This window comes from Atractosteus spatula, chromosome 3 (genome assembly GCF_055471065.1).
Source record: "Atractosteus spatula isolate fAtrSpa1 chromosome 3, fAtrSpa1.hap1, whole genome shotgun sequence".
NCBI classification, from domain to species: Eukaryota; Metazoa; Chordata; class Actinopteri; order Semionotiformes; family Lepisosteidae; genus Atractosteus; species Atractosteus spatula.
Window position 1 is genome coordinate 24452515 of NC_142708.1, and position 25120 is coordinate 24477634.

Consider the following 25120-nt stretch of genomic DNA (forward strand, 5'->3'; position numbering starts at 1 on the left):
TTTATGCTTTTTCACCGGTGCCCGATTACGTCTCTTACTCATGAAGTAGTTCAGCGCTTAGACAATCAATCGAGTCTATCACAGTCAATCACGAATTATCAGTCATCAAAATGACGCCAGAAACATGTAGTCATTATACACCATCTGTGTATATTATTTTCTAAAACCTGAAAGAAAGGTTTATTTTGATGTTCCATATACATTACAAATTGCTGCTAAACTGCACACGTGCGTTTAGGATTTATTTTGAATTTTGTCTCAAACTCGCAATTTGAAAGGACGGCTTTCGTTACTTTATATCATTGGTTTCATACAGTCACGTTGCTGTTAGATGCTAATGGGCGGCCATATTAGTCAAACCCTTTCTTTCATTCGGTTGGGAGACAAAGTAAAGGGAGGCGGTTTGTAGGGTTTTTTTTGGTCAATTCCTAGCTTGCTTTTCCCCTTTTTGCTTTGCTTGCGCTTTTTTCTTTTTTATTGACTTCATTATACCTTTTTTTGTATTTATAATATTTTTTTAAAGAAGGGAATCAAGATAAATATATGATTTCTGCTCCTCGTTTTTATAAATAGCTTGGCTTTGTGGGAAAATCTACATATTGGTCTTTTTTTTTAACTTTTAGGGATTTTGTCCTGCATAGATTTTTTTTTCGGTCTGCTTTGTTTCGCAATTTGGTCTCCTACATTTGCTTCTTTTGTTACAATGGCGACAGCAACTTCAACCCCGGCTGGGCAAAGAATAAGCACCCGTTCCAGCGCTGCTAGCACTCCCCTGAGCCCCACAAGGATAACCAGGTTGCGGGAGAAAGAAGAATTGAGAAACCTGAACGACCGTCTGGCCATTTATATCGAAAAGGTGCGGAGCCTGGAATCGGAAAACAGCGTTCTTCAGCTGCAAATTTCCGAGAAAGAAGAGGTGCGGAGCCGGGAGATCACTGGCTTGAAGTCTCTGTACGAAACCGAGCTAGCAGACACCAGGAAATCTCTGGATGACACAGCCAGGGAAAGAGCCAGGCTGCAGATTGAGCTGGGCAAGATCAAAACGGAGCATGAACAGCTACTCCAGAAGTAAGTTTGGCGTTATATGGACAATTAGGCTTTTCTCAATCTGAATTGGAAGTAGAATCCTATGAAATCACATCATGTTTTATATATATAGCCTTGTGCATATTGACACTATATACAAGTTAAAATATTTTACACACACTTTATAAGATTTGTGAGGGTCGTATTTAATTGTAAACGAACCAATGTGTTTGCAGTAAGTAATGCGGTAGAAATTCTATATAAAACATCTTATTAGTCAAACGACATTAACTACACAGGGTTTAAGGACAACGACAGAAAATTTTAATATATTTTAGACTGTCTTCTGGAAGTCGTTTTTCATTGATTGCCTCAGATGGGCGTGTTTGGTAACTTCTGTTGAGTGTCATGCGGAAGTTTATTAAGTTGCATTGCAGTACTGTGGGTCGCTTTGTGTCCTTTTCTTCTGTCAGTTTTCCTAGTGCCACACCTTTCCGACTTGGTGGGGGAGGGGTGTACACCTCTCGACAAAGCTGTTTATTGAAATCCCCAAGTCCACATGACCTTTTTTTTGCAGCAAGTCGGCCAAAGTATTTTTTTTGCTCGCCAGTCCTGCTCGACTAGCTCAAATAATGTCCCGAGATTTTTTTAACGGCCTGCTTACGTTGATTGATCCGGAAGCATCCGCTCCCATACGCAGCTCGGTGACCGGGAATGAATGGGTCTTCTGCCATGCTGGTAGACCGAATGATAGTACGCTACAATACTACTACTATTGGCCATATGTGGAAAAGAGGAGGGGTTGTCTTCTGCAACACAGGGACGCATTCTTAAGTTGAATAATGTTCGGATCCTTAATTTATTTTTTTTTAAATCAAAGAGGACACAGTCGTCACCTAAGGGGCGATTGCTTTTTTTTCTTATTTTGAAAGTAGGATCTGTTCAAGGTCAAATTTCGGACTCGTCGATGCACAGTGCATTTTTTGTAGGGTGTTCGGGTCATCGTGCCTTTCTTTTCCAGCTTCCTGTTAGGCGTAGGCGTCTGAAATATGCTTGGAATAATGCCTGTTCTCATCCTGTAGGGAAACGAAATTTTCACTTTTAAAGGGAGCTGGATAATTGCACTAGCTTAATTTTTATTATTATAGACTGGAATGTTGTTACCTTAATGTTTTTTTTTCTCTGTGTACTTGTCAAGTAAAAGAGACTAACGTTAATCAAGCTGTACTTGTCATCTCACTTTGAAGGTCTAGTAAAGATGGCCGCGACCCCCCTCTTGCTGCGTAAGCTTGAATTCTTCACAAATATTCGCTTTTGAAACAGGTTTTAATAGAGCATAATCAGAGGTCTACGCGGCTCATCTATCTGGTTTGATCCTTAACGCATTAAACACATGCAGCAAGTTAAGTTCGTTGGTTATTCCACACTTCCACAGTTTTTTGTGTAAAAACCCTTTCTCTGTTCAACTTGCTGCTGTAATACTCTCGTTGGTTGTAATTAGAGAGATTTAACATACCTGTTTAATAAATGTAGTGTCTCTTGTCTGCTTCTTAAGCAATTTTCAAGGAATGCTTTTTTAAAAATTTGGTCTATACTGCTTGAACAAGCATCTTGTTCAAGCAGTTTGAAAAAAGATCTTAAGTCATGTACACAAAAGCATATTGTTTATTACTATGTTCATTAAATCTTGATTGGAATGGGTTATGAAATTATAAATTGAAAACAAAATTAAGAAACTCTTGCATTGATTTTTTTAAAAGCCTCCACATACCAGATAAACTCAATGCTTAAATTAGCAACTTGAAACTCTCATGTTGATTCAAACATCTTAAAATCAATTCTTGTAAATTAAACTGCAGCGAAAAGATACGATGGTGTGAAATATGGGCTTTCGGCCTTCAAATACTCAATGTTTGCAAGCCTGGCTTTAATTAGGACATTGTAACTTTGCCAGGACTATTGTGTATATTTGATGGCATTTGAAAAGTCAATTTTTGCTATTGAACCCCTACGATAAAGCAGGAACTGCAATCAACATGTCTGTCATGGCAGTAGAAACCAAAGTACAAGGAGCGATACACAAAGGTTTTAATAGTTTAGAGGACAATAAGATTTGGTTAATATTTGATTGACAGCAGCACAGATTTGCACTACATCTGCACCTGTTCAAAGATTAATTGGAGCAGTTGCAATCGTATATTTCTGCACTCGGTGTTTAACAGGTGGTTTCATACATCAATTGAAGCTGTTAAAGTTGTTTGTTATTCTTCAGAAAGTCTAAGAATTCACTTATAGAGTTTCTTTTGAGTCTGACTTGTCTTCCTGTGGCTCGTAGAGCCTGCAGGAAGCCCAACTTTGAAATTCTTGGTTTTTAACAGTCCAATCCTTGTTCCTTGAGAGGAAAATGTTTTCAAAACTTAATGGAAGTTTTACAAATTTTGTCAACTTATTGATTTCTTCATGGACATTAAATACTGCTTGTTAAAGCCATAACTATTTGCAAAAACTTATTCTAGTGCAAACTGTCAGTTATTTGTGAAATTGCAGGGGCTAAGCTCAACACCTTAAGGTACTTGCATCATTCTAATACTGTAGATAATCGATGGATGTTACAAAGTTGAGCCGGATCAAGTACAGTACATTTACCCTCCTTATTAATTTTCCTTTTCTGAGCAAGTTAACCATAGCCATTTGGTCATGGACACTTGCTTTTTAAAGAATTTTTCAACCGTGAACTGTTTATTTTCATTAAAATACAAAATACAGGAAACTGAAAGCTATCTGATTTTGTGCAATTACAAAAAGTATAACATGATTGGCAAGACTGTTTGAGGTGATGAATATTAATGTTAACATTGATATAAGAACAGTTGCTGTCTAAATTTGTGTATGTCTTACAAATGTTCGTTCACAATGGCCGATTAATAGATTTAAACAAGAACCCTTCATATGGGTTGGTCTTTTGCTACAAGCGTAAATTCTTCCTCTTCAATGGTTTTCCTTTTTAGTGCAGATCACTTGAGTGACACAGCAGCTGGAAGACTGGTTTTGCACAGTTACTCCTCAGTTGTGCCAGTTGTTCCCTTCTAGCTTTTAAACCACAAATTACAAAGAGCCCTTTTGTCTTGGCTGCCATATACTCTTTTTCAAGAAACCTGTAATTGATATTAATTCTTATTCTACATGCACATTCCTGGGATGCTTGCGATGTAAACATTGAAGTACATGTACTTATGGTTATAGGTGTGCTGTATTCTTTGAATGTACGTGATCCACTAAGGACAGTGGAGATTCTAGTGACTTCATGTATGAGAGTACTAGATAACATTTAAGAACTCCTTCCATACATTCATTTTCTAACTGCTTTATCTAATAGAGTTGTGAGGGAGCTGGAGCCTATCCCGGCAAGCAAAGTGTGCAAGGCAGGATACACCTTGGATGGGACACCAGTCATCACAGAATACATATAAACAGATGCACACATTTTTCAATATGTTCAAAGCTCTAGTTATATTGAGCTTCAAATGTTCAATTAAAGGTTTGTAAATTAAATAAGGTTGCACAGTTCTAAAGTTCACAGCTATGATTGTTGTAGAAAACCAGAGCCAGTCAAAGGAAATTTTGACTGTGGATAAAATTGGCCGTGTCTCATTTTTTTTTTCTCCGAGTCTCCTAGTTCAATTGCTGAATACAACACATCGAGGGGGGGGGGGCTTTTCTGTTTTAAGTACAGGTTTTCTTTGAGGCGTGTAAAATGTTTGAAATTCCAGTAAGGTTTAGGTCATTGCAGTTGCACAATGTTCTTCCCTGCATGTTTTCATTGCTTTTTAGCATTTTTGCTTGTTTTTTCCCCTCATTTGTTCAGAAGTTTGTTTTTGATCATTTTATTACACTAAATACTAAGAATTGTAATTCCTTAGAAAAATCTATTAACCTTAATTTTGTTGCAAGTTTGATTACAAAACTAGCAGTATTCGGCATCTCAGAATATGTCATCGGCACCAGCAGCATACTGAGAAGTTTTTTTGGAGGGTCTGTTAATGTTATACAGAAATCTCTCATAGGTCTGTAAATTTTATAAATAAACCTACTTCAGAATCACGATGTGTAAGTTGCCTATAATGTCCTGTGTAATTGCCCGTTGTCTTTGTCCTGACTCATTACACTGACCCCTGTACTCACATAGGCAAGATGGGCTGCTCTTGCCAGTTCACGTTTGCCATTCATTCTCTTTTGACCCACTACACACTCTGTCCCTCACTGTCTTCCACACAAATCTGCAGGTGCTCTAGGAAATCACTAGTACCAGAACTGAGGAGAGCATGGGTCCTTTAACGCTAGCAGTGTTAAGCCAATTACTTTCCTGCTCATGGGTAGTGACATGATTTGAGATTTAAACTCAGTGTCTGGATCTTAGAGCTCAGCTTGTTTGTAGCGAGTGTATTTACTAGTTAAGCCTCTGGCATTTGTTTTTTTTTTAAAGTGATTATGTACTGTGGGACTAGTTCATCTTTATTTGCATTCCCTTTTATTTTTGGAGCTCTACAGTTGAGACCCTTTGTCACACACCTTTTGTTTGTTTGCTTTTTTTCATTGGAAAATGTAAACCTGAGGTGAATATGTTGTCCTGCAAAGCCCCCTGGTTTTAAATTAAAAGTCTGATGCTCAATACATCCCATTCTTTTCAATATCTCCCATTCATCTGTTTTTTAGGTATGTGAACTCTTATCAGTGTATACAATTTTTTTAAGGTAACTATCAGGTTGCAAGGGCAGTCACTGTAACTGGAAACTGTTGTGCTGTCTTTTTGGCCCAGCTTTTCCCAACTCCTTGAGAGAGGTTTTCTCTAGTCTCTTTTCACTTAATTCCTGCAACAGCTACATGGGCACAGGCTTTCTTCAGTACTACATCAGGTGTGTGGAGCTAAGCTGAGAATGTGGAGCTGTTTCTGCTACATTCTCTCCTTCTCTACCAAACCATAGGATAGACGTCTGAGGCCCCACATCCTGGGTATACAATAAATTCAAATAAGATTTCTCCATTTATGGATCAAATTCTGAGACAATTATGACTTGTACAAATCAAGATACAATAATGGTTTTCAAGTAACTTTTAAAGTATCCAATGATTGGTGGATGTAAATTGCAAAAGAAACCTTATTAAACATAGTAGTTCAGGTGGGTAGCTGCGTCAGCATGCGTAGGCTGCAAAGGAACAAGTAATAGGTTTATTCCATGCTGAAAAAAAGAAGAAAGAGAACACAACGTTTCGGAAGGCTCCACGGCCGAAACGTTGTGTTCTTTCTTCTTTTTTTCAGCATGGAATAAACCTATTACTTGTTCCTTATTAAACATAGCCACCTTATTTCGTAGCGAGTGTGTTGCCATCCTATTGAGTAGATGATATTGGTAAGTTTTATGCATATTAATATTGGTAATTAACAGATGGTCTATTGTGAAAGTGATGTTTTGGGATTTTGCCCCATTCGTGTTGTAAAGGCTAATCAGGCATCTACCCATTTAATGGTCTGTGAACACTGGGACCTGCACATTGTCACAATTTATTCCCCCAAAGCAGGCTCAAGTCCAGTGTGAGGGGCATCCATGACATAACTGTCACATTCTCATCTTGCGAGATAGAAGTTAATGAGCTGCATTAGAGTGTGCATTGTCCCGTGGGAACGTTGTCATGTCAGGAGGATAGGATTGGATCTACAGGAATAATAGCAAATGAGGTCCTGGGACTTGATAAACATAGAGCACATCCAGTCATTTTGTCATTAATTACTGCTAGTGGAGTTCTGTAGCAGCTAGATGCTTCTATCCAACCATCACACTTGGATCTCCCCATCAATCTTGGCAAAGTTTTCTGGCTCATGATCTGTCATTGACCGACTGTCATTTTTCCCAGGTTAGAAATTGATAACTCAGAACACTGTAGATAGCAAGCATCAGTGCACTTATTTGGTCTAGCTCCCATCATAGCAATGGTATACCAAAGGCACGATGTCTTCAGCTTTTTTAACTGAGTAAGTGGCCTCAACACCCATGCCCAGTCAACACTAACATGAAGTGATTAAATGTCTGCAGGTTAGTCACTCACTTGAGTGTGTCATGGTCATTACTGAAAGATAACTTAATCAAAGTGATTTAAAAAACCTTTAATATCCAAACTCTAAACCTTTTCTACAGATGCATAAGTAATTCTTTATTTGGTGTAGATTACAAGTCCAGTATCATGATCATATTTTCTTTGCCATGTGAGATCACATAGGTATTGTTTAATGATGTTATGCCTGTTCATATTGCAGTTATTTGAGCTTTTGCTTTGGTTCTGTTTTTATAAAATTTACTTTTGTCTACAAATTATACTTTGACAGGGCTTAAATTAATGATAGGATTAATTAGCTCTTAAAAGTTCAAAGTGCCGTGGTTTAATGTTAAGGTCGTTTTTGTTCCATGTTCATACAGTAGATGGAGCTCTTTGTACTGTGCCATTTAGAATCTTCTTTATGGCTGCCCTTGGACTCTGAACACTAGATCATTGTCTAGGTGCCCAACGGCTAAAAAAACAGCTGTTAAATTGAGCCTTTTTGGGTCACTTCTTACCAAATGCCTTAACAGACTTTTGTGCCAAATTGATTTCCTCTCGTTACTGTTCACCTACATTGAAACGAGCATTGTTTAGAAAAGGGATTCCTGGAATGGGTACATCCTTTAATTGCAGTTTAATTTTAGTTAGCAGGCCAAAATAAAAACATATGGCAATTTTTAAAGAGGACTGTTACTGCGTGATGACTTTTCCATGCTAATGTTCCATTTGACTACTTTTTTGTGAATTAGGTACACTATATACCTTTCAAAGTAATTACTTAATAAACTGTTCGATTGAACACCTCCCTTTCTTTGTTCCACTTCAGAGTTTTAAAGCATGTTAAGAATATTTCAACACGATATGACCATTTAAGACATTTTATATTATATAATCTCTGTGGTTGAGATGAAACAGGTTTACAGGTTTGTCTTAGATTGCCATTATTTATTATTTATTATACCTTCCACAGTTGTTAAACTGTATGCCAGTGCTGTGTTATAATTGGGATAAGTACAGCTGAATTTTGTCAATGGGTTCTTACTAATGTATGATTCTAATTTTGATTGTATTTTTAAATGTATGATTCTAATTTAAACAGCAGGAGAATCCTACTCAGTTGGGCCCCTGATCAAGGCCCTTAACCCCTACTGCTACAGGGGAGCCGTATAAATGGCTGACCCTGCGCTCTGACCCCAAACTTCTCTCTCCCCGTCTATGTGCCTGTGTGTCTCATGCAGAGCAAGCTGGGGTATGCGAAAAGACAAATTCCTAATGCAAGAAATTGCATTAGTGATCTTATCTTATCTTGACATCCAAGTTAACAAAAGAAGCGTATGTTTGAAGCTTTTAATTTTTGATTTTTCAAATGTGCTTTTCCTTTGGGTAGATTGGAGCAGGTCAGTAGCATTTTGTGTTTTTTCTACAGCTATGCAAAGAAAGAAGCTGACCTTATTGGAGCTCAAGCCAAGCTGAAGGAACTAGAAGCCGCTTTTAACTCCAAGGAGGCAGTGCTGGCCACTGCTCTGTTAGACAAGAAATCCCTAGAGGCAACCTTGGCTGACTTGCAGGACCAGGTTTCGGAGGTAGGTTTGCTGGAAACCTAGTAGGAGAGGACTTGCATGTGCTGTTTGAAACTGTTTCAGGATAAAGGCATTGCTCTTTATTTCCGTCAGGCTATAGCAAAAGATTAATTAAGACAGGCTTTGCATTGAGGTTAAATGACAGGAGACTTGTTGAATAAAAAATGATATTATGTACTGATTGATTCAATGATGAATGCCATTCCACTCGCCATGTTGCAAAAATCATACCCCTCTACTCTAATAATTTTAGCCTTTCTGCCTCAGTTGCTGCATTCCAGTATAGAGATCTGCTCTCTTGCTCATGACTAGATGACTGAGATAATCCGCAGTAGGGGGCGTTGAAGTTAATTTGCTAAATTTCTTCTAGTACTAATAGTTATGCAACCATGGTGCATTTCTTAGTCTTTATTTGCAAAAAAAAACATACATTTTTTGCACTCCTGACTTTTTTACAATAAGGGATCTTGTTAACTATAAAGAAATTCTCAAGAATGGAGTGAGTTATGTGGAAGCTGAAGGAACAGTCAGTTCAGCTTGATGGCTTTCTCAGAATAAAAACTGATTAGGAAAGGAGAATCTGTCACATGTCTGTGTTTTACAGAGCTAGGCTGTTTTACATTAGTGCTTATACTTGTTGGCTCTTAACAGTGACCAGAATCCAACTCCAGTCACATGCAGATGGTGCACTGATATAAGAAAAAATCTCAACAGCAAATTACTCATTTTAATTTGATAGTATCTGACTCTGATACTCTTGATCTTTGAGATTACCTAAAACTCCATTTTAAGCTTGATTTGGTGTTCTTTGGATCGGTTAAATGAAGCAGTTTATGAGCAACTCCGGGAAGCTACAGAAGAAGAGTTTATTCTTTTAGAACCGGGGTTCTTGGGTTTATGATTATATCTCTGTCTGCACAGAGTTTATGGAGTCTTGCTAGTGTGTTTTTACCGTTAAGCCTTTGATCCTAACTCCTGTCTGTTCTTTCACCTGCTATTCTAATTCAGCTGAGTCAGGACTTGGTTTCAGCCAAGAAGCAGCTTGAAGATGAGACCCTGCTCAGAGTTGACCTGCAGAACCGCTATCAGAGTCTCGGCGAGGATTTTGAGTTCCGCAAGAATGTGTATGATGAGGCAAGTAACCCTGGAGTGGTTGAAATGATCAGGAAAATGTAACCTTGTACCGGTATTTATGGGTGTATATCAAACTGAATTTTAATTTCTTAGGTAATGTTTTTTGCATTTTTGCTGTGATACATTAGACCAGTGGTTCTCAAACTTTTTGGACCAAGTACCACCCCTAATCCAACCAAAGCATCCAAGTACCACCTACAAGTCATCATCTCATTGGAACCCCAGAAATTCTCAATGACCAACATGAGCGCGCGTGCACACACACTCACACATACATATAATAAATATTATAATAAGAAACTTTATTTTATATAGCGCCTTTAAAGATGGCTTCTCAAAGTGTTTTACAGAAAAAAAACATTAACAACAACTAATAAAAAAGCACCATTTCAGTGAGAGGGGTGAGCCTGTTTAGTTGATCAAAGCAGATGTAAATTAATTTTTCAAGCCTTAATACAATTCACAACAGAGTCTAACAGATATTAAATCGTCAGGCATTTTCTTGACGGCAAAGGTCTCGCGGTGGATGTTGTAATGCGTACATTAATTTCTGGAGCAACCTCTCTTAATTCGTGCAACTACACCGTTATGTCGGCTTGTCATTGCTCTAGCACCGTCTGTACAAACTCAGACACATTTTATCCAGTCGAGGCCATTCGTTTCGATAAATTCATTCAGAAGCTGAAATATGTGCTCTCCTGTAGTTCCTGTTGGTAGCGATTTCCAGAACAGAAAGTATCTAACGTAAACGAGCAAATTGGCCAAATCGACTACAGACTCATCTAATTGCAGTGAAAAACATCTGCTCATCTTAACGCGCTCTATCAGTGTACTTTTGATATAATCCTTCATTTCAACAATTCTATGAATGACTGTGTCTTTCAGGGGGAGGGGGGCAGCAGGTTGAGCTGTTTAGCATTTTTTTCTCTACACATAATACGTGTCAGCTCTTTTGCCAACGGTAAATAAGGTTCTTCAAAAATAGTGTAGCTTACCTGCTTTAGCAATACGCAAGCTTGCATTTTTCCGCGTTTCCGTTTTTATTTCCGTATTTATTTAAAGTTTTTATTTCATGCGCATGGGAGCGAAACACAGAGACGCTCGGTGTATTTTTCTCAAATTAGAACAGTTCTTAAATATTTTTCTGTTATCATGCTTTCGTGTGCTCACAAGATTACCTGCGTTTGTAGCACGCATTTCTATGCATTCCTGTGTTTAGAACGTTGGCATAGTTCCAAAATCACGCACATTCTCCTTTCTCCCTATTTGCTGGAGATGCAGTAGCTTTTTTAAATACAATTGGTCACTTGCATCCATAGCACGCATTCCTATAGAGTGGTATAGAATTACAGAGTATCTCTTGTGTCCACTGAAGTATTAGCGCGCACTGTATCGTAGAATGTAGGCTGCGTATTCGACACGTATTAAAATACAAAATATGAAAACCCGTCCCGATTTTTCAGCGCACACGACACAGTTCCAGGGTCATTTGGCGTACCACTTGGCGGCACTCCACGTACCACTGCCGGTACGCGTACCACAGTTTGAGAACCACTGCATTAGACTATAGTGCTTGACCTAGAAATCCCTTTTCAAGCTTAGCAATTGGCTTTGAGCAAGATGATTAAATTTAATTGATTTTCTTCTTTCCCTGGAGGTAATAAGCTGTGATGCATAACTGCACGCAGCACAACTTATTTGATTCATAACGCAATTTAGACCAGTGGGCTCTGTGACCTGAAAGACGAGACACGACTGTAACGATCCACAGTCGCTCGGGTGTGTGGGTCATACCCAGCTGGTAATGGCCTGCTCTTCCGTTTCGCTGCAGGAGATGAAGGACTTCCGCCGCAGACATGAGACGCGGATGGTGGAGGTGGACTCTGGCAAGCAGAATGAGTACGAGTTCAAGCTGGCGCAGGCTCTCGCTGAAATGAGGCAGCAGCATGATGAGCAAGTGAAGCTTTACAAGGAGCAGATGGAGCAAACTTACCAGGCCAAGGCAAGGGAGTGTGCATCTACTCTAGTCTGGGGAGGCCTTTCAAGGTTTAGCAATTGAAGAGCACATGAATGCCTGAAATAGCCTTTATAGATTCTTTTTAAATAGCTGATTTTCCATTGATTAATCACTGTCCGTTTCAGCAGACTTTGCAGTTTAATTTTGGTTGTTGCCTTCAGTCTGCTCTGCCGCTGCCCTTAATTCCAGCAGTAATGAGTTTTTGAAACTTAGCCATCAGCTTTCTGAGACTGTTCTCAGCTGGATGACTGTAAGAGCCCTAAACTAGATATTGGTTGCATTTCAGTTGAAGTATCATTTGTTTTTGTTCAAAGCTTTAGTTATCCCCAAAATAATACTTGCAAAGGAGTAGTGGTATCTATAAACCAAGAGGCTGCTTCACCAATGTAGTAAAAACTGGTCTGAAAATGGTTTTCGTTAGAGGTACATAAATTGTCTCTAAAAAACAGTTTTTACAGTACACTGCTGTAAGCTGTATAAAAATATTTGGATCTCTTATCATCTTAAAGCCTTTATTAAATGTTAGTCGAATTGGAGCACCCTTTACATTATATTACAGTGATAGTTGTACAATGGGGAAAAATGTAGAAGCAAATCTGTGGATTTCAGGTACTGTTTTTTGCACACCACACATAGAAGAAAAAGCAAATATGGCTACTTCTACTTCCTGCAATACATATAAATGCATTTAGTGGATGCAGTAGACTATTATGATATATGAGGAACATTAAAGCCAAGTGAATGAATAAAACAAATATTGCACTTATTTTTTGTTTGGGTCAGATTGACGTAAGGGAGTCTGCTCGATTGCGGATGAGTTAAATACGGGGTATACCTTAAAATGAGCAGCCTTCTGCAGTTTAAAGGTCTGCTTTTCATTGTTGTGAAATGGTCTTGCACATTTCTAACATGTGACTGACAGCTGTTTCTGTTCTGTTTGTAGTGTTAGTGATGCATTTCCTGTTGTAACTAGGCAGGAAATTTGCACATTACCATTCTGTGCAATAGTGATAGGTCTCCCTTTTTTAGAATTCGTAGTTCTTTTATTTGTACAAGCATCAGGCTCTGGACTACTGTGTTGTGTTTTAGCTGGAGAACACCAGGCTGTCTTCGGAGATGAACAGCTCTTCAGCTAGCATGGCTCATGAAGAACTCAAGGAGACACGCTTGCGTGTGGAAAGCCTATCTGCTCAGCTTGCCAGCCTGCAGAAGGAGGTAAGTGGACATGATTACAGCCATCCAGAATGGTCTAAAAACAACCCTGATGTAAGAATCCTTCCATCCTCCTATTTCTATGGCTTTATTTATTCTCATCAATGTTGATGTTAACAGAGTATATACTAGATTTTAGTGGGCATTTTTCTCAGACTGAGAATTCCTAAATATTGCAAATTTTCTCCATGGTCCTAAAGTTCATAATGCAGGAATTGACATCTGTGGTATCTTTTTAAGGAGTCTTGAAAGATCACTTTTCCATCTTAACCACTTTGACATAAAGCAGTCCTAGTAAACCAAATCACATTAGTAAAAATGACCAGAAACAGGTTTTCAATATACAAAGCTGCTGTGGTGTGGTTTGCTAGCGGTGTTTCTGTGTGCTTGACAGACACGTGGGTGGCAGGACAGGATCGATGAGCTGGAGGCAGCACTTGCCCAAGAGAAGGACAACAGCCGCAGGGTCCTGGCTGAGAGAGAGCGCGAGATTGCGGAAATCAGGGAGAAGATGCAACAGCAGCTGGATGATTATGAGCAGCTCCTGGATGTAAAGCTGGCCCTGGACATGGAGATCAATGCCTATAGGAAGTTGCTGGAGGGAGAGGAGGAGAGGTAAGTTCTGCCTCTAGTGGAAGGACTGGGGCGAGGGTACCCAGTGGGAGTGGGAGACCACATATTTTCAGATGTACTTTCAGTCATAAAGATCCATTTAAATATTGTTACAGCTATAGGTGACTATGTAAGTCTATCTAAGAAACTAGATACAATGTACAACACCTGGTTTGTGCCAACATTTCCAACTTCAAAACAAAAGTTTTTTTTTGCTGAAATGTAGGAGGTCCAGATTCAGTAATCAAACCAATCGTTAAGTTTACCTTGGTTTACCTTAGTTAATTAAGTTCTGGGTAAACGATTAAGTGTCAATCAACAGTCCAGAAAGACACAAAATGAGAAGATGAGGATGGTGAAGCAGAATAGGTGGAAGTGGGGGGTAAAGGAAGAGGAAGATATCAAAGGTGAAAGCTCCTTGTCTCAGGTCACCCAGGAAGACCAGATTGGAGCCAAGTATGTGAACCTTGTTAAGAGAGCTTGATATTTTGTGATTTTTAGGGAACTTTGATTTCCTATGTAAAAATCCCTCAGTTAAAAACCGCCTCTCCTGATGAGTGGGTGCATTTTTAGAATAGTGAGGTAGGTTCCCATTCATTTGGTTGCATCCAGTTTTGCAGAGATGCATTTAACTACCAGTTGTATTCAGTTTGGAAGGCAGCTTATCTCTTTTTTTGCATTTGTAGGTCTTATTTAAGAGTCCAATGCTTGGTAGCTGTCTGGGATTTTTTCTGGGTAGCTAGAATGTAACATAGTGTAACTTGTATTTTGTGTAGTTTAGTGTGTGTATCGTCACAGTTAACATAATTCAGGCACACTGGGTAAAACAAATACTCTCCTCACCAGAGCTGTGTCAGAGAACAAAGAATTCATGTGCCTCTAATTATACTAACTGCTTGGGTATATTCATGGCAGAATCTTTACAAGCTGAGTGTTATGATTATTTCATTTAATTATTGATTAATCCATTTAGTTATTCCCAATATTCACTACTTTTGAAATCCCCTGTTTGTAACTATTTTTTAAATAAAATCTCCATAATAAAGTTTTGTGCTTCAGGCTTGTCAGTAGCACAGAGTAAAACAAGGACTGTATACTCGCTCCTTCACTATACCCCTTGTTTAGCCAATCGTAATGTGGCAAGCTGTGGGTTCTGAGCCTTTAAGGAAGACTGCAGCAATGATTGAATGAGTGAAGTATGTCTAATTGATGTCACTTAGCGCTTGCAAATTTTGGGAGTCACTGTCGTGTTGAAACTTATTTACACCACTAACAAGCATGCAAATGGCCCAACTATGCCTCATACCAGAAATGTCTTGATGAATGCTTCTCGTTTAAAGCATGGCTTTTTTGTCGAACCACTGAGGTGCTCCAGCATTCGTTCACTCTTGTGGTTTAGTAAAAGTCCTTTCATGTTCTAGTTTTACAAGTAGTAGAAATTTCCGGTCATCGTCCAAAAAGTAGTGGTGTCATTTTAATTTTGTACTTACCTGAAGATGCTTGGTGATGAATATGGAACGCTTCGGCTAATGATTTGAAGTCGCGTGCGAGTGCTGCCCTGCGCTCTTTGGTGAACAGTTCCATTTTTTTTTTTAAAAGCTTCTTTCTTGACACGAGCTGTGATTCTGCCTCTGCAGGCTGAAGCTGTCTCCAAGCCCGTCCTCTCGCGTGACGGTCTCACGGGCCTCCTCCAGCCGCAGTGTGCGCACCACCCGCGGCAAGAGGAAGCGCGTGGACGTGGAGGAGTCCGAGGCCAGCAGCAGTGTCCGCATCGCACACTCGGCCTCTGCCACCGGCAACGTCTGCATCGATGAGCTGGATGTGGATGGCAAGTTCATCCGCTTGCACAACACCTCCGAACAGGTAATGAATAAAATTACTGACTGAACGGACAATTTGTAGCCACTTTATGGTGGGTTTTCTTTATGTATTGTGAATTCAAAGCAATGCTGCCCACTTCAAATCTGGTTAAATAACAAGCAAACGTAGGTATTAAAAAAAAAAAAAATGGGGACAGTGAACTTTTCTGGCTTGCCGTGGTGGTAACGTGTAGACTTACTGTAACTTGTAGTTTTTGACCGTTTGAACAAGAGCCAGGAGAATTAGCATTTCCTAACACACACAGGGTGTTAGACACTAAAGGAAAGCTTCAATTGCATATTATGGCAACTTATGTTTGGAACTCCTGGTCTGAGATAAGCAAAGGATTGAACTAATATCACTGTTTCAGTCAGTCTGTACAGAAATATGTTAGTGATGGTAAATCTCTTGATACTGGATTTACCGTGTCAATTCCACATTCTCAGAAATGAACATGCTTTAAATAAACCCAGTCGGCAGTTCAAGCTGTACAGGTTCATTATAAAGAAAGGAAAAAGGACCACATATTAATTTTTGAAAATTAGTCTTATAAATTAATGTCAGAACTGGACAAAATATACCCAAAAAACAAGGTAAGTTTTTTTTTCTGTTTTTCAGTTTAGATGATTTTGGCAGATAAACGGTTAGGCTAATACTACACCCCTGTTGATAATCCATATAATTGACCAGAAAAACTAGTTATTTTATGCAGCTGGCTAGGTTTCAGTGTAGCTTTGCACAATAATATTCTGTAGCCTTGTTGCTTTTTCTACTATTATGCACTCAGTTTTATGGCAATGCATAGTTTTAAGGGGTCATGCTACAAGTCTTTGATTTTTGGTTTCCAGACGTCTTAAATATGTGATCTATAGACCTGTGTGGAAGTCTGCAATTCATACTAGCATTGGCATTTTTATTCTGTAATCGTTCATACACTTGTTTTGGCCTTTCCATGTGGTGGGTGTAAGTGGACCAGGTTTATAGTCCAGATGTTTCAAGGTAGCATTACAGCTACATGGTTTGTGAGGTGAGAATAACATGAAAAGGAACATAAAATTAGTAGTGAAGTGACTACCATCTTTTCTGGTTGCTTTCCACAGCAGTTCTCACCCTCACTATGCTTTTATACCCTGACTTGCTAAACCCCTAACTGTAGAAAGGGGAAGACTGTCAGTCACCACTTCTCAGAAAGTGGCAAGAAGATGCTGAAGGGGAAGATTGCTCAACACCTATTCGTGACCTTTAAAATGATGGAGGTTCATTACACCAAATTTTCACTTTCCCAACTTCTCATTTTATTCATTCCCTTTGAGAAATATGAAGCCTTTTTTCTCTATATTGTTTAAAGTGATCATGCTGAGAATATACGTGGTTACTAGCATAAACAGTTCCATGGGTGCTGTGTGTACTCAAGCACCAGCAATGTTTATTATATTGTATATTATAATAACTTATATAAAATATTAGTTATAACTTATATTGTTAAAGCAGGGTTGAATGCTTTTTTGTTTGGGAACTTGACATTGCACCTACTTAAAGCTTTTTTTCTGGTAAATGATTCACTTGATTTTTAAGGACCAATTCAAATGAAATCGCGATTATAAATTGTTTAAACTGAAAGCATAGTATGCATTTCTGAAATATATATCCTATACCACAGTTTTTAATTCAGAGAACTAGCACTTCAAAACTCTCAAACCTCAGCATCTGTAATAAATTTGACTTCTTATTGTACTGGAAAGTCATATTACGGTGAGTAAAATAAGGAATCCAGCCTTTCTTCAGGTGCGGGTACTGGTTATGTTGGCAGAGGAAGTCAACTTTAATGTGGCTTATCTTTAATGAGAATGTTTTTTGAATAATGTGGGTGCTTTTTAAATTCTTGTTTACTAAAGTTTGCATTTATTGAAAATGAATAAATGTTCATGTTTTTTAAGCCCCCACAAAGCTCGCAACAAAATAATGAACACAGTGTGTGTGTGTAATAAGGTCTGTTACTTGATTTCCCGTCTATGTTAATATTTCGTATGCCTTTATTTAGGACCAGCCAATGGGAGGCATGGAACTGACGAGAACAATTGGTGAAACATCGGCCACCTTTAAGTTTAACGCCAAGTATGTTTTAAGAGCAAACCAGAAAGTAACAGTAAGTTCACATTTTTGCAAAGATTCACATACACTTGCAAACGTTGCTTGTAAGATGGGTGATTTTATCTCAATATGCATGTTCTAATGCTGACATGAAAAATAAATCCTTAAAATATCTGAATTTTCAAATGGGGATAGCATTATTAGAACATTAACTTTCAGTCAATTGATCATCAGTACTTTTGAGCATGAAATGCGTTAATATACATATTATATATTGGAACTCCACATAACTAATAGTAGGAACGTTGTAAAAACGCTTATAAATGACTTAAGAATTTTGTGTTCTGTTTACATTGTGTGTAACAATAAATGGCATGTTAAAGATGGAAAATATTCTAATAAAATTATGCTGCTCACAGTATTAAAATATTGATCGTCCTCTCCAAGTGAAAAGTATGTATTTTTTTGCTCTTGAATTCAGCAATCCAAGAATTTCTTACTTGTTCATGAACCCAAGTAAAACATAAAACCGTCCAGCTGGTTGCTTTCCTGATGATTGTGTAGTGATTGACTTTCACGTCTTGTTTCCCTCAGAATCAAGAACAAAATGACAGTACTTAACCAACTTCTAAAATGAATTACTAGTCTCATCGCTCTTTTATTTTTTTCTGTGTCATTTGATGTTGAATTAGCATTGGTCATCATAAATGGTTTTGCCTGTGAGAAACAGACCAATATGTTGATAAATTAACATTATACAATTTTGTGAAATTGGACACTGTGGTATCCAATGGTGTGTGTGTTCACATCTTGCATTGCAAATACAATTCTCACATCCCACCCACCATAGAGTAGTTCTTAGCACATCAGGGGCAACATTGTGCTGAACCTCTCGCATATGGTTGTTTAGTGTATCTCTCACTCGCAGTGGTCACAGGGTTGAAAGAAAGAACCACTCTGGGTGTTCCTGCTAAACCTGCTAAACCCATTTTCAAAAAAGTAGTTTTGATTCAGGGTCTGAAATTCCTCTTTTTCCAGTAGCTTTGAAGAACATTGTGATTTTACCCAGTATCTGATGGTGTTTTGAGAGGAGAGTGACACATTTGACTATAACAGCAGGTCAAAGGCTATGTTTTGTTGACAGATCTGGGCCAATAATGCTGGAGTGAGTGCCAGCTATCCTACTGATCTCATCTGGAAGAACCAGAGTTCCTGGGGCACTGGTGAGGATGTGAAAGTTGTACTGAAGAACTCTCAGGGAGAGGTAAGGTGTCTGCTTAGTGTGATGTTGTTGTGCAAGAGGGTCTTTGGCCGAAGACTCTGCTGTTTGGGCGGGTGGGGTTGGAGTGAAATTAATAAACATTCACTAGTCCCTCAGTTAGGAGGGAGTAAAATCCTAACTGAGATGGGAAATGCTGGGTTTGTAGGAGGTCCTTATTAAAAACGCTTACTAGATGGAAATTGTCTACCTATCTAGACCAGGGGTCTCAGACTCAGTTCCTTAATTGTGTGAGTTTTCTGGTTTGTTTCACTCTTGTTCTTAGTTATGCATTTCAATTTGCTGCATAATTTTAATAGTGTGAAATATTCAGTCTCTGAGATGATTTATAGTGGAATGTACCTTTTAATTGTTCATATTTAATGTATTATGCAGTAAACATAAAAATAGTATGAATGATCTTAGGAAAAAATCAGATGTGTGTATTTTACGCAGGTTAATTGCTTGAGTACTCAGGCTAGAACAATAACCAGAGGAGATGAAGCCCTCCAAGAGCTAGGTTTTAGACCCCTGTCCTTAACAGTTGGAAAAAATTGAGGGATATTATGTTTTAGCAGTGTGTACTAGTAAGACCTCATTTAAAATATAAAGTTCAAGTCCTCCTGTTTAATAAGTATTGCAGTTCTCATTTCAGACCAGGGCAGGATAGCCAGATATATGTCTGGACTCGAAGGAATTTACTGCACTGCACTGACAAAATAACTAGAATAATGTAAATAACCGAGGGTACTTGATTCAGGCGTTCATAATTCTCAAAGGAACTGACGGTATGAATTAATTGAACTTCAAAATCCACTTTGATATACAAACCAGACAACACTATTGTAAAAACTATAGGAAAATATATTACAAATGTAGAACAGCAAGCACTACTTCACACAAACAGTTGTGGGAGTCTGGAACAAGCTATCCAGCCAAGTTGAGTTGGGTTTTCATGTATTTGAATATAAATAATTGCTTTGAATTTGTATTATTGTTGGAGGTGCTTTGAAGATGGGGAAATAAGTGACTTTTAGTGGTACTCTGAAGTTTGTATGTGATCATTTCCACAGTGCTGTGAAAATCAACTGGTTCTTATTGGGTTCTTGCATGTGTGAATATAGTCTTGTCACATCTGTGAAAGGCAAAATGGCTTTAATCGGTGAATACAACCTTTCAAGATACTCTGCTGCTATCACAGAACTTTGGCTCTGGCTCACAGAACATGATTCTCTCTAAATCATTCCATCATTGTGCCGATAAGGAGATTTCTTCTGTAATGACACTCTAGGTCTGATCTTCACAGTTTAACTTGTTTTCTTTTTAGCTTCCAGCAGAATAACTTTCTGCTTTACCTTGTACAAGCCACCTTCTATTATGCCTGTAGTTGCCAGGATATCTCCTTTACAACTATTCCTCACTTGAGTATCTTTTGATGTTTTTGCATTGGTTTTTTGAATTGTTGTACAGATTTTTAGTCAGCAATTTTAAGTCAACTTGTATACCAAGCACTGAGCACCTGGTATTTTTATGAAATCCCTGAGCTTGCTTCATATCCTAAGGAACAATACTACTCAATCAGCAAATATGTTCACTATTTAAGACATAAACACTTAATGTTCTTAGTGGTTATTGGTGTAAAATAGTTTTGTCATTGCGCAAAAGTATAGCACTTTTTAATGTTTGCGTTTTCAGGAGGTCGCTTACAGAACTACTGTTTTCAAGACCAGTGTGTTGGATGAGCAGGAAAATGAGGAGGAAGAGGAAGGGATTGAAGTCGGCGAGGAAGACCTCTTTCACCAACAGGTAGGCTCTTTAATATAATCAATGTTCCTGCAATTGCTTCTGTTGTGCTGTCTGATCTAAAAGATCAGACAGCCATATCACCCTGCAACTCACAACTGGCAGCCCACTGAAGCTAAGCAGGTGTGAGCCTGGTCAGTACCTGGATGGGAGACCTGTGAAAAAACTAAGGTTGCTGCTGGAAGAGGTGTTAGTGGGGCCAGCAGGGGGCGCTCACCCTGCGGTCCATGTGGGTCCTAATGCCCCAGTATAGTGACGGGGAGATTATACTGTAAACAGGCGCCGTCCTTCGGATGAGATGTAAAACTGAGGTCCTGACTCTCTGTGGTCATTAAAAATCCCAGGGGCGTTTCTTGAAAAGAGTAGGTGTCCTGGCCAAATTTCCCATTGGCCCTTACCAATCATGGCCTCCTAATAATCCCCCTCTATGAATTGGCTACATTACTCTGCTCTCCTCCCCACTGATAGCTGATGTGTGGTGAGTGTTCTGGCGCACTATGGCTGCCGTCGCATCATCCAGGTGGATGCTGCACATTGGTGGTGGTGGAGGGGAGTCCCCATTACCTGTAAAGCGCTTTGAGTGGAGTGTCCAGAAAAGTGCTATATAAGTGTAAGCAATTATTTATTATTATAAAAGGCTCCAGTTCAGGTGCCTAAAATATTATCTAACACATTACTTCAGTTAGCTTGGTTATCAATACATTAAAATTTGAAGTTATAAAACATGTTTAGGGTTTAATTTTTTTTCATTAACATAATAGATTGCGAATTTGGATTTCATGTTTCTTTTAAAATGTTCTGTGAACCTGTTTCCTTATAGTAACAAGGATTTATTTTAACATTTTTGGAATATTGATTATAATCATATTTTGATTATAACTGAAAGCAAATATTTGGTTTACTTTCCTTTTCTCTTGTAGGGAGATCCACGAGCCTCCAACAGGAGCTGTTTGATTATGTAAACTTTTACACAACATTTCTGTATCAAATCTATTTTTTCTGCTGCCAACAGACCTTCAACAGAAGAAAACTATTTTTGTATCTTAGTTTTTAATAGATCCTTTTTAATTTTATTTACAGTTCAACATATGGGAGTGTTGGTAAGCCATTTGGTACACTCTTTTCTGTTTAATGTGAATCTTGTTAAATGTCACAACTGGACATTTGTAAAAGCAAGAACCCTTTTTTTTTAAATGATGAATACTATTTTTGTAGACTAGTCAAATTGTACCTGAGGTCTGTGATGACTAGGCAGCTTGCAGAATACAAACAAGTCACTCTTTGTCAAGGTGCTGTGAAAACAATTTCATTTACTTTTTTTACTGTATATTGTGATTTTTTTAAAAAACATTTTAAAGGCTCTTCCTTACTGAAATTGTCTGGGGAAGATGGTTATTAAAACTGGTTTTAGTGTGGTATTTCAGCAGTCAGATGTTAGATAAGCAGTTGCTTTTTTGAAATGTAGATATTAGGCATTTACTTGTGAAACAAACTATTTAAAATTTGAAGTATTTGTTTTCATAGAATTAATAAAAGGGTTTTCTTCCTGGTAAGAGTCATTTGAATTGATTTCATGGAATGCATTTCAAACTATACCATTATGCCAAGTTAATTTGAGATATTCAGAATTTGGAAGGTAGATCATGTCCTCATGTGGTGTTTGTCAGTCTGAAGATTCTGTGCAAGACCACAAGGGGTCAGAGTGGATATGGGAGTTCAGTAACAATGATTATGCATGTGTATCCATGTGACCTGGACAGTTATGTGCAAATACTAATCCTAGACAAACGCTGTGTGCCACATTGGGCAAAGGGCAGAAATCAACAGACATAACTTTGTATCTGCTTATGTAATAGCTGACAACAGCTCAGTGTCGGAGCAGTTTAATTTATTCTTGTATTTTTGATCCAATGTCAATTGACATCTTTTGGTTACCTATTAAAATGAAGCAATTCTTAGCAATTAACTGGTGATTTAGATGCTGTCTTTATCTTGGGCAACTTCTTACTGACATGTAGAACCATTTAAGAAAATGTTTATTCCGTGAAAAGAGAAGAAAAATGTGTTTCGGCTGTGGAGCCTTCTTTGAGGTGTGTGTTCACACCCCTTGACTCCTTGTGGTCTTGCATCTTTGGGTGTTCACAGCCGAAACATTTTTCTTTTCACCATGTAATAAACATTTTCCTTAATGGTTCTACATGTCAGTAATTCATTTGTGTGCACGTTGCCTTAGACAGACATCTGTATCACCAGTTGATTGCTAAGAATTTACTTGTTCCTTTGTAGCCTACGCATGCTGATGCAGCTACAGTACCTACTTCAGCCATTTAAGAAAGCTTCCTAATGCAACAGTTCAGGACTGTATATAATTGAAAAACATTTCAAGATACACTGCAGAAACTGGAAGGAAATTGCCTGTTTTAGTGGTCACCATGATGAACGGCAATAAATAATGCTTGCTTTTACTGAATGGAAGTATTAGAGTGTGTAATTCTAAACCACCATGAGAGCAGGTATTTGGGCCCAGTTTGAAGAATAGTGACATGCTTTTGATTTGCTGTCTGGTTTCTATATATAGCCCTTTTTAAACTATTCTACCTTTCTAATCATCCCCATTTATACAGTAAGTTAAGGGATAGATGAGGAAAAATTAAGTTCTGAACTTTAAGCAGCATTCCTATGCATTTTGTGTACAAGGGATATATATAATTGTTGCACTTCAGGAATGAAGAGATTCTGTTAAGGTACAAAACATTTAGGTTCCTGTTCTTTACAAAAATTGGCTTAAAGTTGCTATACATCAATGTAAGCTTCTCCCAGTATATCCTGTTTTTAACTAATGCTCCTGCATTTGGTTGAAAAGCGCTATTACTTGTTCCACCTTCTGGCAGTTAACTAAAATAGCAGTAGATTTAACAAAGGGTTAAACAAATCAATGGAAACTGAATACAATGATCAAATATTTTGGTAGTGTGCATCATATAGTTATGCTGCTTGATTTGTAGAATAGCTTCCAAGGATGTGTTATAATACAAACTGATGGAAGGCCTATACCGGAATTCGTATGAAACAAGTTAATAGTGAAGTGCTGTGTGCCATTACCTGTACAGTAATCAAAGAGCAAACCCCCTTAATGTGTACTCACACTGGCTTAAAATGATTTAGAATCAAACATTTGATTGCTAGGGAACAAGTAAAGTTGTCACACCCAAAGAGGGACTCCACAGCTGAAATGTTTATTCCACGCAAGAGAAAAAAACACATTTACTGTACTTGTTCTTTTGCAGCCTACGCATGCTGACGCAGCTACCTATTTGATTGCTAGTGTATTTTTATTGAATAAACTGAAATGGCTGTCTTTATTGAGGCACCACACTAAAAACCTCTTTGGTGACCATTAAGCTCTCTGGGGGGGGAAAGAGGGGGCTGACTAGTTGAAAGGCTAAAATGCATTAAACAAGGTGTGTATATATAGAAATGTTGAAATGTCTTAACAACTTAAACCAGATTATGCCAGATAGTCATTGAAATAGCGGAAGAAACACATTTTCACTTATCAAGGTTACAGTTTCCATGCTAAGAGCAGAACTTGTTCAGCAGTTATAGGGGCAATTATGTCACCAGGTACAAATGATGTTCAGGATCACCTTTTCTTCCAGTATTTTCATATTTAGTGTCCTCATTCAGTTTATAGTCAGTGACTGTTTTTCTCATGGCAGTTATTTTACTTTTATTCTTCAATAAATTGAATGTAATCAAGTATAAATGAATGTTTTTATTTCATGTGTATTGAAATCAAATCAGTCATAACCTTTTTCAGGTGCAGCTCTTACTTTATATAGAAGAGACGTCTGTTCACGAGTTCTGAAAATGGCTTTGCTGTCCTTTTCAGTAGCCACACTCTTGAACTTTGTGTTGATTTAAATCAATTGCAGTAACTTAGTCTTGCAGTACTTGAAGTAAAATGAAGCAGGGAATGTTTGGAGGGGGGGAAGCTAATTTTAGAGTTATGTCTTTGGAAGCAGGGTTCTTATTTTTTTTTATTCTGTGGTCATTTTTAAGGTTGTAGAGCATTGTATTTTAATTATGAAAGGGTTGAAGAAATTGTCAGTGTAAAAATAGTATGCTGGCAAGTGTTGCGTTGGCTAAACTTAACTTCGCTGAGACTGTTGATACCATGTAATTCAGTTGATGAGATGTACAGGATGAGGACTTTCTCTTGTGGTAAAAGCTTTTGCTTTTGGCTCCTACCAGAAGGTATCTTTTGCATCATAATTCATCCATTGCCCTATGTGGGCTCTTTTGTAGGGTAAACCTTGACCCTTTGTGCATCAGTTCATCTGCAGTTTTCGTGAGTTTTCTGTCAGTTTCTAAAGCCCTGAGAGGCATTGATACTCAAATGCATCCTGAGAACCCAATGAAAGTTTGAATGTC

At 38.2% G+C, this 25120-nt stretch overlaps 1 protein-coding gene across 1 annotated transcript; it reads left to right on the forward strand.

Annotated features, from left to right (window-relative positions):
* Window positions 1-369: 369 nt before the first annotated feature.
* Window positions 370-22239, forward strand: lmnb1 (lamin B1). Its single transcript, XM_088911059.1, has 11 exons — window positions 370-1068; window positions 8546-8702; window positions 9708-9833; window positions 11665-11835; window positions 12940-13065; window positions 13457-13677; window positions 15312-15537; window positions 17576-17680; window positions 18770-18889; window positions 20579-20689; window positions 21607-22239. Exons 1-11 carry the CDS (start codon window positions 704-706, stop codon window positions 21646-21648), a joined length of 1770 nt encoding a protein of 589 aa, XP_088767185.1. The 5' UTR covers window positions 370-703; the 3' UTR covers window positions 21649-22239.
* Window positions 22240-25120: the final 2881 nt, after the last annotated feature.